General features: G+C 61.7%; 2 protein-coding genes across 3 annotated transcripts; both read left to right on the top strand.

Moving 5' to 3' along the window:
* The first annotated feature begins 351 nt into the window (after positions 1–351).
* DNAJC5G (DnaJ heat shock protein family (Hsp40) member C5 gamma) lies at positions 352–2488 on the top strand. The gene is made up of 4 exons (XM_066180247.1): positions 352–560; positions 825–1038; positions 1186–1339; positions 1874–2488. The coding sequence occupies exons 1-4, from the start codon at positions 448–450 to the stop codon at positions 1951–1953; spliced, it is 561 nt and encodes a 186-aa protein (XP_066036344.1). The 5' UTR covers positions 352–447; the 3' UTR covers positions 1954–2488.
* Positions 2489–2572: 84 nt separating this feature from the next.
* On the top strand, positions 2573–6676 carry TRIM54 (tripartite motif containing 54). Of its 2 annotated transcripts, XM_066180233.1 has the most exons (10): positions 2573–3600; positions 4084–4256; positions 4545–4716; positions 4831–4926; positions 5002–5235; positions 5465–5487; positions 5572–5696; positions 6032–6133; positions 6255–6293; positions 6486–6676. In XM_066180233.1, the coding sequence occupies exons 1-10, from the start codon at positions 3433–3435 to the stop codon at positions 6494–6496; spliced, it is 1143 nt and encodes a 380-aa protein (XP_066036330.1). In that variant the 5' UTR covers positions 2573–3432; the 3' UTR covers positions 6497–6676. The 2 variants fall into 2 exon arrangements, with proteins under 2 accessions (XP_066036330.1, XP_066036329.1); XM_066180232.1 differs by having other exon boundaries at positions 4545–4926.
* Positions 6677–11995: the final 5319 nt, after the last annotated feature.

Below are 11995 nucleotides of genomic sequence, written 5' to 3'. Positions count from 1 at the left end.
GGGGCTGTCCCTGTCCTCTGTCCCGGTTGTCGCGGGGCTGTCTCTATCCCGTGTCCCCGGGGCTATCCCTGTCCCCTGTCCCGGTTGTCGCGGGGCTGTCCCTGTCCCCTGTCCCGGTTGTCGCGGGGCTGTCCCGTGTCCCCGGGGCTGTCCCTGTCCCCTGTCCCGGTTGTCGCGGGGCTGTCCCGTGTCCCCGGGGCTGTCCCTGTCCCCTGTCCCGGTTGTCGCGGGGCTGTCCCTGTCCTCTGTCCCGGTTGTCGCGGGGCTGTCCCTGTCCCGTGTCCCCGGGGCTGTCCGTGTCCCTGGCGCGGGCGGCGCCTGCGCAGAGCGGCGGCGGCGCGGGCGGAAGCGGCGCGGGCAGGGCCGGGGCAGGCCCGGGGCAAGGCCGGGGCTGGGCCGGGCGGTCGGTGCCGCGTCCCGTCCGACCCCGCCACCCTCGGCGCGGCCATGGCGGAGCCCCCGCGGCCGCAGCGGAAGCTGTCGCGGGTCGGGGAGAGCCTGTACCGCGTGCTGGGGCTGCAGAAGGGCAGCTCCCCCGAGGAGATCAAGAAGGCCTATCGGTACGGGGCGGTCCGCGGGGCCGTGCTGGGGGCCCGGGCGGGAGGGTCCGGCCCGGGAACGCGGCCGGGATCTCGTGCGGATGGTCCTGGTCCCGTCCCGGCGGTCAGGGTCGCTGCAGGGAAGGGAGGGGGTCCTGGTTCCGTGCCGGGGTCCGGGTCTGTCCCGGGAAGTGTGGGGGTCCTGGTTCCGTGCCGGGGTCCGGGTCTGTCCCGGGAAGGGAGGCTGTGAGCCCACGCTGGGGGTCCCCCCGCTGCGCCCCGCAGGAAGCTGGCTCTCAAGTACCACCCAGACAAGAACCCCGATGACCCGGCGGCAGCCGAGCGGTTCAAGGAGATCAACAGCGCCCACGCCACCCTGAGCGACGCGGACAAGCGGCGCCTGTATGACCAGTACGGCTCCCTGGGCCTCTACGTGGCCGAGCAGTTCGGCGATGATGCTGTCCGGCACTACTTCCTCATGTCCAAGTGGTGGTTCCAGGTGAGCCCGGCGTCAATCGGCACCCCCGGGGCTGGCGGGTGGGTGACCTGCGTGGTTTGCTGTGCCGGCAGAGCTGGTGGTTGCAGTGGGGTCGCTGGTGTGATGGGTCAGGGACTTGGGTCACGCGTGTGTCTGTCCCTGATGCAGGCACTGGTGCTGTGCTGTGGTGCCCTCACCTGCTGCTGCTGCTGCTGCTGCTGCTTCTTCTGCTGTGGGACGTGCTGCCCACCCAAGGAGGACGAATCCTACAAGTATGTGGACCCCAAGGACCTGGAGGCACAGATGCGTGCAGAGGACAGCGGTAAGTCAGGCTGGAGCGCAGCAGCTGGGAGCACCTGTGTTCGCTTTGTGGGGGCTCTGGGGTCTCCCCATGTCCCGTCTAATGTTGGGAACAGAGTTCTGGCTCAGGCCGTGGGTTGGTTTTGGCTCTTGCTTCCAGCCAGCCTTCAGTGTTTCTTGTGTGGGCCAGGGTTGATGACAGTGACAGAGGGAGCCACTGCATGGGTCATGGGTACACCTTGTCTTTCTCTCTGGACAAAGGCCTTCTGAACAGGCCTGAAGCGTAGACACCCTTGGGCCTGTGCCCTTTGGGGCACAGAGCATGGGAAGAGCAGCTGTGCTCCAGCTGTTCCCTGGCACTGGCCGTACTGGTGTCAGCGGGGCTGGGTGACTCCTGCCGATTCCCGTGGCATCAGGGCACTCCCACAGGGCTCTGTGCTGGCCCGGGGTGTGAGAGCTTTGGTCTGTGGGAGCCCCTGCAGGGTGTTGTGAGGTTGCTGCTCACTGGCACCACACGATGGGGCTGAGGCACTGATCTGCAGCTCTTCCTTTCCAGATCCTCAGATCCCTGTTGTAGCACAGCCCCCGCCTGCCAGCACGGAGCCGCTGCCAGCCAGCGCCAGGAGTGATGCCTGAGGCTGGCCCCATCCCGCCGACTCCCCCAGGACTCGGGACAGGGATTCTCCTTTGGGACTGTCACTTTCTGGGACCATGGTCCCGCCCCCCGGGCTGCCTCCTCAGCCTCGGGAGGGATAGAATCTCAGGTTAATTTGGCCAGCATCAATGCACAGGCTCCTGGGCCCCTGCTCGGGCTCCAGGGCAATGCCCCTGTGTCCCAGCACTGTGGTGGCAGTGGCCTGGAGCCCGTGCTGCTGTGGCCCCTTTAGTGCCTTGCCTGTGCCCACGTCGGGCACCGAGCAACAGGCACCATCAGAGATGCTCCGGGCCGAGCTCTGTGGCTCACGCAGGGGAGCTGAGCACATCCAAGACCATTAGCACTGTAACCTCTGGGGCTGGGCTGAGCCCGCTGCCCCCTCATGCCGCCCTCCCGACGGGTGCAGGGTGCCAAACGCTGCTGCGGGGTCGGGGTGCTTGTGTCTGTACCCCCGTCCTCTGCCCTCTGGGTTTGTCTGGGGTTTTGTGGGCACCATTAAAGGCTGACGGGAGGGGAGTGTGTGTGTGCCTGGGCTCTGTCCGGGGCTGCCGGGACACTGGGCAGCAGGATGTGCCTCTGTCTGGTGTCTGTGCTGGGGGCTGTGCCCATGGATCCTGTGGGGTGGTGGACTGACTTTGGTGTGGGCTGGGCACATCACGTCCTGTGTGGAGTGGAGTGAATGTCACTTGTCTCCTGTCACCCACCCGGTCCCACTCTCTCTGCTGCTGCTGGCTCCCGCGGGCTCTGCTCTTCCCACTCCTTGCTGCTGCAGTCCTGGAGCTCTGCTCCCCACGGCCCTGCGCTGCCCCTGCTCCTGCTCTGCTCCCCGGGGAGCCGTGGCCCTGCTGAGGGCCAGGTCTGGCAGGGATGGGACCGAGGGGGACGCAGTGACCCGCTTGTCCTTTCTTCCCATCTCTGGTCACTGCCTCTGCCCGCAGCTGCATGGGCTCTGCCTCACTCCCTAAATATAGACTGGGTGCCTCGCTGAGTGAGGATGGGGGTGTCCTGGCACCAGCCCCTCCACCCTGCTCTTCGAGGGGGCTGGCGCTGGGCAGGGGCTGTGGGATCTGGGGACCCCAACCTCCCCCAGCCGCGCTGCCTGCAGAGAGGGGCACATTCCCCTCCACATGTCTGCCAGCCCTGCAGCCCCTGCAGCAGCCAGCCCTGGTCCCCCGGAACCTCGGCTGCTCCTCCTCCCCACGCAGGGGATCAGCGTGTCCCCAAACTCAGTCGGTCCCGGGGAATGAGCCGGTCCCGGGACCGGCGGGTGCGAGGGGTGGGCAGGGACGGTGACTCAGTGTCACCCGACGCCGCCGACAGCTGCGGCCCCGGCGGGGCGGGGGCGGCTAAAATTAGCGCCGGGGGCCGGGGCCGGGGCCGAAACAAAGCGGGCACCGGGAGGCCGGAGCGGAGCCGCGGGACAGAGCCGGGCCGGGCCGGGCCGGGCCAGGACCGCGGCCATGAACTTCGCGGTGGGGCTGAAGCCCCTTCTGGCGGAGGCGCGAAGCATGGAGAGCCTGGAGAAGCAGCTCATCTGCCCCATCTGCCTGGAGATGTTCACCAAGCCCGTGGTCATCCTGCCCTGCCAGCACAACCTCTGCCGCAAGTGCGCCAACGACGTTTTCCAGGTGGGAACCGCCGGTGGGGCGGGGGGGGCACCGGGACCTGCGTCCCCAGGACCGCAGCCCGGCGGGTGGTGGCCCCGTTATCCCTGGATCCCCGGCCGGCGAGGTGAAGGGGCGGGCGGCACCAGGTACACCGGGATCCTCGTCACAGTGGGGGGGCTGGTTTGGCACCGGCATCGGGAATCGCGGCTCCGGAAATCCCGGCCCCGGGACCGGCCGCTGGGACCTCGCTCCGGCTGGGCTGCGCTCGGTGCCGCTCCCGGCTGGCGGGGATGGTGGACGGGAGGCAGGGGCCGCGTCCTTGTTTGTGTCCACACCTGCGTCCGTGCTCTTGCCCATCTCCATCTCTGCTTCCGTGCTCGGGTCCGTGCCGGGGGCCTGTGGGGCGCAGATCCGTGGGGGCGGGCGTTGCCGGGGGTGCCGGGGGTGCCGGGGATGCCGGGGGTGCGGGGTGCCGCCGCCGTGACCCCTCGCGTACCCCCCCAGGCCTCCAACCCGCTGTGGCAGTCGCGGGGCTCCAGCGCCGTGCCGTCGGGCGGGCGGTTCCGGTGCCCGTCGTGCCGGCACGAGGTGGTGCTGGACCGGCACGGGGTGTACGGACTGCAGCGGAACCTGCTCGTGGAGAACATCATCGACATCTACAAGCAGGAGTCGGCCCGGTCCGGAAGGGCGGGGACCCCGGGGCGGGGCAGGGGGAGACCTGGGGGTGACAGCGAGCCCACGGAGAGGGCTGGGGGTGGGATCCCAGCGGGAACTGGGGAGTCACGGCGCCCCTACAGGGCCAGGGAATGTCCCTGGGGTTGGGGATATCTCCACGGCCAGAGGTATTTCTGGTGCCAGGAATGTCCCTGGGAGCCAGAGGTGTCTCTGGGGCCGGGCAGGTCCTGGGGCTGGTGCCGGCTCTGAGGGCCAGGGTGTCTGTGTGACACCCCCAAAACCCCGTGTAGACCCCTTCATGCCAAGGCCGAGCAGCACCTCATGTGTGAGGAGCACGAGGACGAGCGGATCAACATCTACTGCCTGCGCTGCGAGGCGCCCACCTGCTCCCTCTGCAAGGTCTTCGGGGCGCACAAGGACTGCGAGGTGGCCCCGCTGCCGGCCGTCTACCAGCGCCAGAAGGTGGGGGGCCCCTGGGGTCTGGGGGGGCCCCTGGGGTTTGGGGGGGCCCCTGGGGTCTGGGGGGGGCCGGGGTACCCACACAGCCACCCTCACCCCCCTGCCCTCTACCCCCAGAGCGAGCTCAGCGACGGCATTGCCATGCTGGTGGCGGGGAACGATCGCATCCAGGCCATCATCACGCAGATGGAGGAGATCTGCCACACCATCGAGGTGGGGACCGAGGGCTCCGGCTCTGGGGCCGTGCCGGGGGGACACGGGGCAGCCCCTGACTCTGCCGTCCCGCAGGAGAACGGCCGGCGGCAGAAGCAGCACCTGGGGCTGCGGTTCGACGCCCTCTACGGGATCCTGGAGGAGCGCAAGAAGGAGCTGCTGCAGAGCATCGCGGCCGAGCAGGAGGCCAAGCTGCAGCGCGTCCGGGGGCTCATCCGCCAGTACGGAGACCACCTGGAGGCCTCCTCCAAACTGGTGGAGTCAGCCATCCAGGCCATGGAGGAGCCCCAGATGGCCCTGTACCTGCAGGTCCTGCCAGGGCAGCAGGAGGAGAGGGGCCCAGCGGGGCTGGGGCTGCCCTGGGGCTGTGTGGTGGTGCCACGGTTCCCTGAGGGGCGTGGGGCTGCCTCACAGGTCTAAACAGGGGGGCTGCGCTCACCCGAAATGGTCTGTGGGTGCCCCTGGGATGTGCAGGGGTGGACCTGTGGTGGGGGTGATGTCTAGGAGACACTCATCCCCCCCTTGCTTTTCTTCACAGCACTCCAAGGAACTGCTGAAAAAGTGAGTGGGGAGCATGGGGGGGAAAAGGGCTTTGGCTGGTGGCCCTGTGGGTGCTGCAGCTCCCGGGGTGTCTCTGCCCTGCAGGATCACAGACATGTCCAAGGCATCCATGAGCAGCCGCCCCGAGCCCGGCTATGAGAACATGGACCACTTCTCCATCAATGTGGACTACGTGGCTGAGATGCTGAGGACCATCGAGTTCCAGACAGGTGCCTGCACTGGGGAAACTGCTGCTGTCCCCATGGGCCACTGGGACTGCCGGGGGTGCCCAGCCCCCAGACAAGGAGAACCCCCCTCACCACATGCCCTGTGTGGGGATCCCACAAGTATTGGGGAGGTGAGCCCCACCTGTGGCACCCCCAGGGGACCCTGGAGGGTCAGTCCTGCCCCAGGCTCCCCCTGGTTCCCACATTGGGCTGGTCACACTCCCCCTGGGAACATCCTGGAGTGTCCTGCTTGGTCACCTCCCTCCTGGCGTGTCCTGGTGTATCCCCATGATGTGGGAGGGAGGGAAGGTCCCACCTGAGCTGTCCCCTGCCCACAGAGCCCCTGGGTGAGGATGAGGGTGAAGGACCTGGGGACGGCAGTGAGGCTGCAGCGGATGAGGATCGGCTGGACAGCCTGGAGGTGCCCGAAGCTGCTGAAGGTGAGTGGACCATGACTGCCCAGTGCCGTGTCCAGTGCCCTGCCTGGCTGTGCAGCAGCACGGGTCCTCCAGGGTGCTGGAGTATCCCTGTCTCCATCTTGTCCCCTCTTTCCCTCTGCAGATGTGGGGCCGAGGCAGAAGCCAGCGAGTTCTCCCCATGGTGAGACCCTCGTGGGGAGTGGGATGGGCACAGCCATGGGGGGCCGTGGGGCAGAGGAGACACCTCCTGGGAATGGGGATGAGGATGGGGAAGTCACACCTCGGGCTCCCCCCAGGCCATCCCTATCTCCCTGCCGCAGGGAGTGGGAAGGGGGTCCCGGGGTGCCGGGGCTGAGGCTGCTTTTCTGCACAGGCCAGCACTGAAGTGAAGCCGCGGGGTAAGGCTGGCACGCCCTCAGCTATGGCTGTCCCTGCCACACCCGGATATGGCTGTCTCTGTCACCCCCGCCCGGCTATGGCCATCCCTGGCACTCTCAGGCGAGCTCCATCCCTGCTGCTGGAATTCCCCAAATGGGCGCTGCCCCTCTACTACATTAAAAGTGTGCGAGGACGCGTTCTCCCGCGTGGTGTGCGTGTGGGGAGGAGGCGGGGGTCTCCCCAGCGCAGCCCCTGCCCCATCACCCCAGCAGTGCCCCCAGCCCCCCTGGCTGAGACCCCAGAGCCCGGTGCAGCTTTGAGCCCTGTGAGCGGGGCTCTGCCCGCGCCCCCAGCCCCTGCAGCGGGGCCAGGACCCTCCGGTGCCCCCCATCCCGCCACCCCCGTCTGGGTGCCCGCGGCGGCACCGTCCCCCGGGTGCCCCGAGCAAACACTGCCGGGATGAGCTGGCTGAGTACACACACGGCCACATCAGCGTCCCCAGCCCGGCAGGGTCCCCCGGGACCCCGCGGCGGCGGCGGCTGCGTCACCCGCCCGCTCCCGTCTCCATGGCGGCGCGGCCGATGATGCACATGGCCAGGGCTCCTCCGGCCGGACGGGTCCCCTGTGGCCGGGCTCCGCGGGGACGTCCCCGCTGCCACACCCTGCCCGGCCAGGGGACAGCAAGGGCTGAGCCCTGCGGACGCCCCGGCAGCCGGCAGACCGCCGCAGCCGCGCTGGCAAGGTCCCGGAGCGCGGGTGACAGACGGGACATCGCTGCTCTCCTGTGTCCCCGAGCTGTCACTCCAGGCAGAGGCGCCCGAGCCCAGGGCCCAGCCCAGCTGCTCCCTGCCACCATCTGCTCCTTCACACACCAGAAACGTGCCTGGGAGGCCTTGGGAGATGCCTGGGGAGAGTGAGGGGCTGCGGCTTCTCCATGCCTGCCCCAGACATTCGTGGATGCAGCACTTGCCTTTCCCCCGCTCCTCAGGGATGTTCCCTTGTCGCCGTCACCCTCCAGAGGTGACTGGGAGGGACTCAAGCACTCAGCAGCCCCTCAGCTGGGTGCCACGGGTGCCGCCCCAGTGCCTGAGATGCCTCAGGAGAGCCCCACCTTAGTTCTCTTCTGGTTTGGGCAATTTTCTTCCTTGCGCTTTGTGTGCAGGTGCTCATCACCTGCCGCTGCCCTCCCAAAGCAGCCTGTCCTCTGGGCAGCCCCCTGGAATTTGCTGATGCCTCTGCCTGTCCAGTTCAATTACACCCCCACCTGAGATTTCAGGAAGAGCTGATCTGTGCACTGAGCATGGATTCCAACACACAGCCTGCTCCAGCTGCTGTTCAAGGGGGTCTCCAAGAAGCACCATTATTTCTCTTTATTCTTCTCCATGACGTGCTTCCAAAGGCCTTTTTCTCCATAAGGGGTACAATGTTCACATTCCCAAGGAACGTCTTTTCCCTTTTCCCCACAAAGGCAGGTGGGTTGTCCACTTCCTGCCATCACTTACCCAACTCTGTGTCCCATTTCTGGAATTTTGCCCATTTTATTAGGTTTGTATGGGGTTTGTGTGGCGAGGTTTTGGTAGTGGCAACCTGTGTGAGAAGCTGCCAGAAGCTTCCTCTGTGTCAAAGAGAGCCAAAGCCAGCTGGCTCCAGGATGAACCTGCAGCTGGCCCAGGCAGAGTCCATCAGTGATGGCAGTAACACCTCAGGGATAGTGTATTTAAGGAGGAAAAAACCGTTCCTGCGTAGAGGTAACTGCAGCCAGAGAGGAAGGACGTGAGAGCAGCAGCCAGGAGCTCTCAGGTCAGTGCAGAAGGAATGAAAGGAGGTGCTCCAGGTGCTGGAGCAGGGATTCCCCTGCAGTCTGTGGGTGCCCAGGGGCAGCAGACACCCACCTGCAGGCCCTGGAGGAGCCCAGGTGGGTGCCCAGAGCAGGTGGGTGCCCAAAGGAGTCTGTGACCCCGTGGGAAGCCCACGCTGGAGCAGAATCACAGAATCACGGAATGTGTAGGTTGGAAGAGACCTTCAAGATGATCGAGTCCAACCCAGCCCTGACACCTCAACTAAACCATGGCATCGAGTGCCACATCCAGTGTTAGAACACGTCCAGGGATGGTGACTCCACCACCTCCCCGGGCAGACCGTTCCAGTATTTCATCACTCTTTCCATGAAAAACTTCTTCCTAATATCCAACCTATATTTCCCTTGATGCAGCCTATCCCCTCTCATCCTGTCAGTTGCTGCCCAGAGAGAGAGACCAACCCCCAGCTGCCTACAACCACCCTTCAGGGAGTTGTAGCGAGTGATCATGTCACCTCTGAGTCCCCTTTTCTCCAGGCTAAACAACCCCAGCTCCCTCAGTTGTTCTCATGTGGCTTGTTTTCCAAGCAGGGTCCTGGCAGGGACCTCTGGACCCGTGGGCAGAGGAGCCCGTGCTGGGGCAGGTTTGTTGGCAGGACCTGTGACCCTGTGGGGGCTCAGGCTGGAACAGCCCTTGAGGGACTGTCCCCATGGAAGGGACACTCTGGAGCAGCTGGTGAAGAGCCACAGCCCACGGGAAGGAGTCTGGGGTGCGCAGCCCTCAGACAGGCAGAGCCCCCCTCACCACATGCCCTGAGTGGGGATCCCACACAGTTTTGGGGATCGACCCCCACCTGTAGCTGACTCTGGCTCTCCTGGACACGGGGGAAGCTTCTGGCAGCTTCTCACACAGGTTGCCACTACCAAAACCTCACCACACAAACCCGATACAAACCCAATAAAAAGGACAAAATTCCAGAAATGGGACACAGAGTTGGGTAAGTGACGGCAGGAAGTGGACAGCCCACCTGCCTTTGTGGGGGAAAGGGAAAAGACGTTCTTTGGGAATGTGAACACTGTGCCCCTTATGGAGAAAAAGGCCTTTGGAAGCACGTCATGGAGACTGCAGCCCCCATTCCTGTGTCACTGCACCACTGGAAGGGAAGAGGTGGAGAATCAGGAATAAAGCTAAGCCTGGCATGGAGGGAGAGGTCAGGGGAAGGTGTTAGAATTTGTTTTACTTCTTGGTGCCCTGCTCTGATTTCCCAAATCCAGTCTGCCTTGCCCATGATAGTAATCAGCGAGCTTCCTCTGCCCTTATCCTGAGCCATGAGCTTTTCTGATATTTTCTCTTCCCTGTCCAAGTGAGGGGGGAGCGATGGAGCAGCTTTGGAGGGCACCTGGTGCCCAGCCATGGTCAGTCAATCACACACGTAATGCCAATTACCTTCCTCCTGGCTTATGTTAAACCCCGTGGAAAATCCTCACAGGGTTTTGGGACTTAAGGAGCAAGATCAGATGTAAATCTAAGATTAAAATTCCCCAATCCAAAGGGTCCTTTGCTGATTGTGGCACTGGGAGACCCAGCAGTTTTACTGCTGGAGTGTGAATTTCCCCCATTGACTGGACAAGCTGTAAAGTAACCACATATTATATAAGTACTTCACTAGCAAAATTAATTGGCATAGATTTAAAAATCAAAGAACACAGTTCTATGTCCTCAGTCAGTCGTAACTTCAGGTTTCCAGTTTGGTGTGAATTCCATGTGTCTTGTCCAGACTCAGGGACCCTTTTCTCACATGCAATGGATCCAAGAGTTGATTCCTGCATTCTTAACACTGTTGGGAATGTCCCTTCCCACCTTTCATGTCCAAACACGGCCCGCTTCTCCAGATTGAAAACACTGCCCAGGGGTACCCAAGGGGAGGGTGGGGGCCCTGATTCAAAAAACCTGTGAATGAAGATAAAGGCTGCAAAAGAGAAATTAAATGTTCCTTTGGCTCTGCTTGTCGCCTTGCACACACCTGATCTCTGTGTGTTATGCCTTCCAGGACAGTATTTCCAAAGTGCTCACTCCTCTTTTGACCCTGGGACTGACACAAACTCTTGTAAGAGCCCAAGGTGATGCTCCACTTGAGTCTTTCGTTGTAAATTGGGTATTTTGTTGTCAACTTTGTTTTCTGGTTCATCCTTTCTGTCTTCCTGCTGGACTGTGGGATCCATGAGGTGTGTAGTTCCCAAAGAGTCTGAAAATTTGGATACTTCCCACACCATTTCTGCAATAAAACAGGGTTCATTATCTGTAGAAATTCCTTCTGGGACACCCAATCTGGGTGTTGTTTCTTTTAAGAAACCCTAATCACTTCTCTACTCCCTGGTTGGTGCAACCAGGGCAAGCCATGGTATTCCCCTGGTGTGGGAAATAAACTCTCCAACCAATCTGCTAGGTTAGAATGTTTAAATTGCTCAATTGGGAGTGCTGGATGCATGGGAAAACCTCCTCAAAGCATGGATTCCCAGCAACCTAACAGACCAGGTAATATTCCTGAAACTAATACATATTCATCACGTTTCCTGAATACAAGCAATTATGCTAATCATTTCTGGGGATTTATTTTGGTATGGTTCCAGATCTTCTGATGGATCTTTTCTCTTTCAAAGTGTTTTAAACATGTGGTCGGGGCACAAGGTACTTCTCTTACCATTCTTTGTTCTGACACACGATCCTTGTTCTCAAGGCCAAGATATTGGCTAGTACATGTTAATCACTAATAAAAGTAAATAAGGAAGCATTACCCGGCCCAAGACTTAGTCACAGTCACAACTGTCTTTCCTAACAGTCCCGGGTGTGGGCTGTCTGATTTGATGTGTTTTGTTCTTTAAACAGGTTTGGTACTTTTCAATTATGCTTTTTATGATACCGATTACTTTTATGCTCAAAACTCGAGGTTTCAGTGCTTCTGCCAGAGACTCTATTTCCCGTTGAGTTCCCCTATGTTGCTCCTCTGCCATCCTCCTCAGAGGGCGTTGGGGAATTATTTGCTGTTTGCTGTTTGCAATCCACCATCCTTCAGGGCTGTTTCCAGGATCTAAATTTGCCACTTTCTCTGTCAGCCAGGCCATTTCCAGCATTCACTGGGGTTTCCTCTGAGTGGACGAGCTTTGCAATGCACTGTTGCCACCTTCTGAGGTAGCTGCATGCCCTCTATCAATCCCTGTATTACCTGTCCATGTTTCCTGGGAGATCCCTCCGAGGCTCACAGCCCTCTCTCTCTCTTTCCAAATGGCTCCATGGGCACAGGCCACTCCAACAGCAAATTTTGGGTCAGTCCATCCGTTCACAGTGTTTTTGTGTGAGAGCTGCAAAGCTGTGTCAGTGCAATCAGCTCTGCTTTCAGAGCCCATGTGTTGGGGGTCAGAGCTCTGGCTTCTGTCCCCTGGTGCTGAGTCAGCACTGCATTCCTGGTTCTCGGATCCCATCTTTCACAAAGCTGCTCCCATCCATGGGGAGTTTCCCATCAGCTCCTTCCAGAGGAGTGTCCTGTAGATCCTCTTGTCAGGAGAACCCCTGTTCGGTGGTGGATTCTGCATTCCAAGCCCAGCCTGCATTGTCCACTCCCTCTAATATTTCTGCTTCAGGTTCAGGATTCTGTAACAGAGACACTTGGGCCTCCAAGGCCTTTTCTTCAGGCAGACAAACTGTTTGG

The sequence above is a fragment of the Chamaea fasciata genome, unplaced genomic scaffold, assembly GCF_029207755.1.
Source record: "Chamaea fasciata isolate MVZ Bird 193981 ecotype frontalis unplaced genomic scaffold, bChaFas1.0.hap1 SCAF_3, whole genome shotgun sequence".
Lineage (NCBI taxonomy): Eukaryota > Metazoa > Chordata > Aves > Passeriformes > Sylviidae > Chamaea > Chamaea fasciata.
This window is presented reverse-complemented; position numbering and strand designations above follow the sequence as displayed.

Coding starts and splice junctions, on each gene's coding strand:
- DNAJC5G (XM_066180247.1), top strand. CDS start 448: ATGGCGGAGCCCCCGCGGCCGCAGCGGAAGCTGTCGCGGGTCGGGGAG. Junction 561..824: donor GAGATCAAGAAGGCCTATCG/GTACGGGGCGGT, acceptor TGCGCCCCGCAG/GAAGCTGGCTCTCAAGTACC. Junction 1,340..1,873: donor GATGCGTGCAGAGGACAGCG/GTAAGTCAGGCT, acceptor CTTCCTTTCCAG/ATCCTCAGATCCCTGTTGTA.
- TRIM54 (XM_066180232.1), top strand. CDS start 3,433: ATGAACTTCGCGGTGGGGCTGAAGCCCCTTCTGGCGGAGGCGCGAAGC. Junction 5,488..5,571: donor TCCAAGGAACTGCTGAAAAA/GTGAGTGGGGAG, acceptor TCTGCCCTGCAG/GATCACAGACATGTCCAAGG. Junction 6,134..6,254: donor GGTGCCCGAAGCTGCTGAAG/GTGAGTGGACCA, acceptor TTCCCTCTGCAG/ATGTGGGGCCGAGGCAGAAG.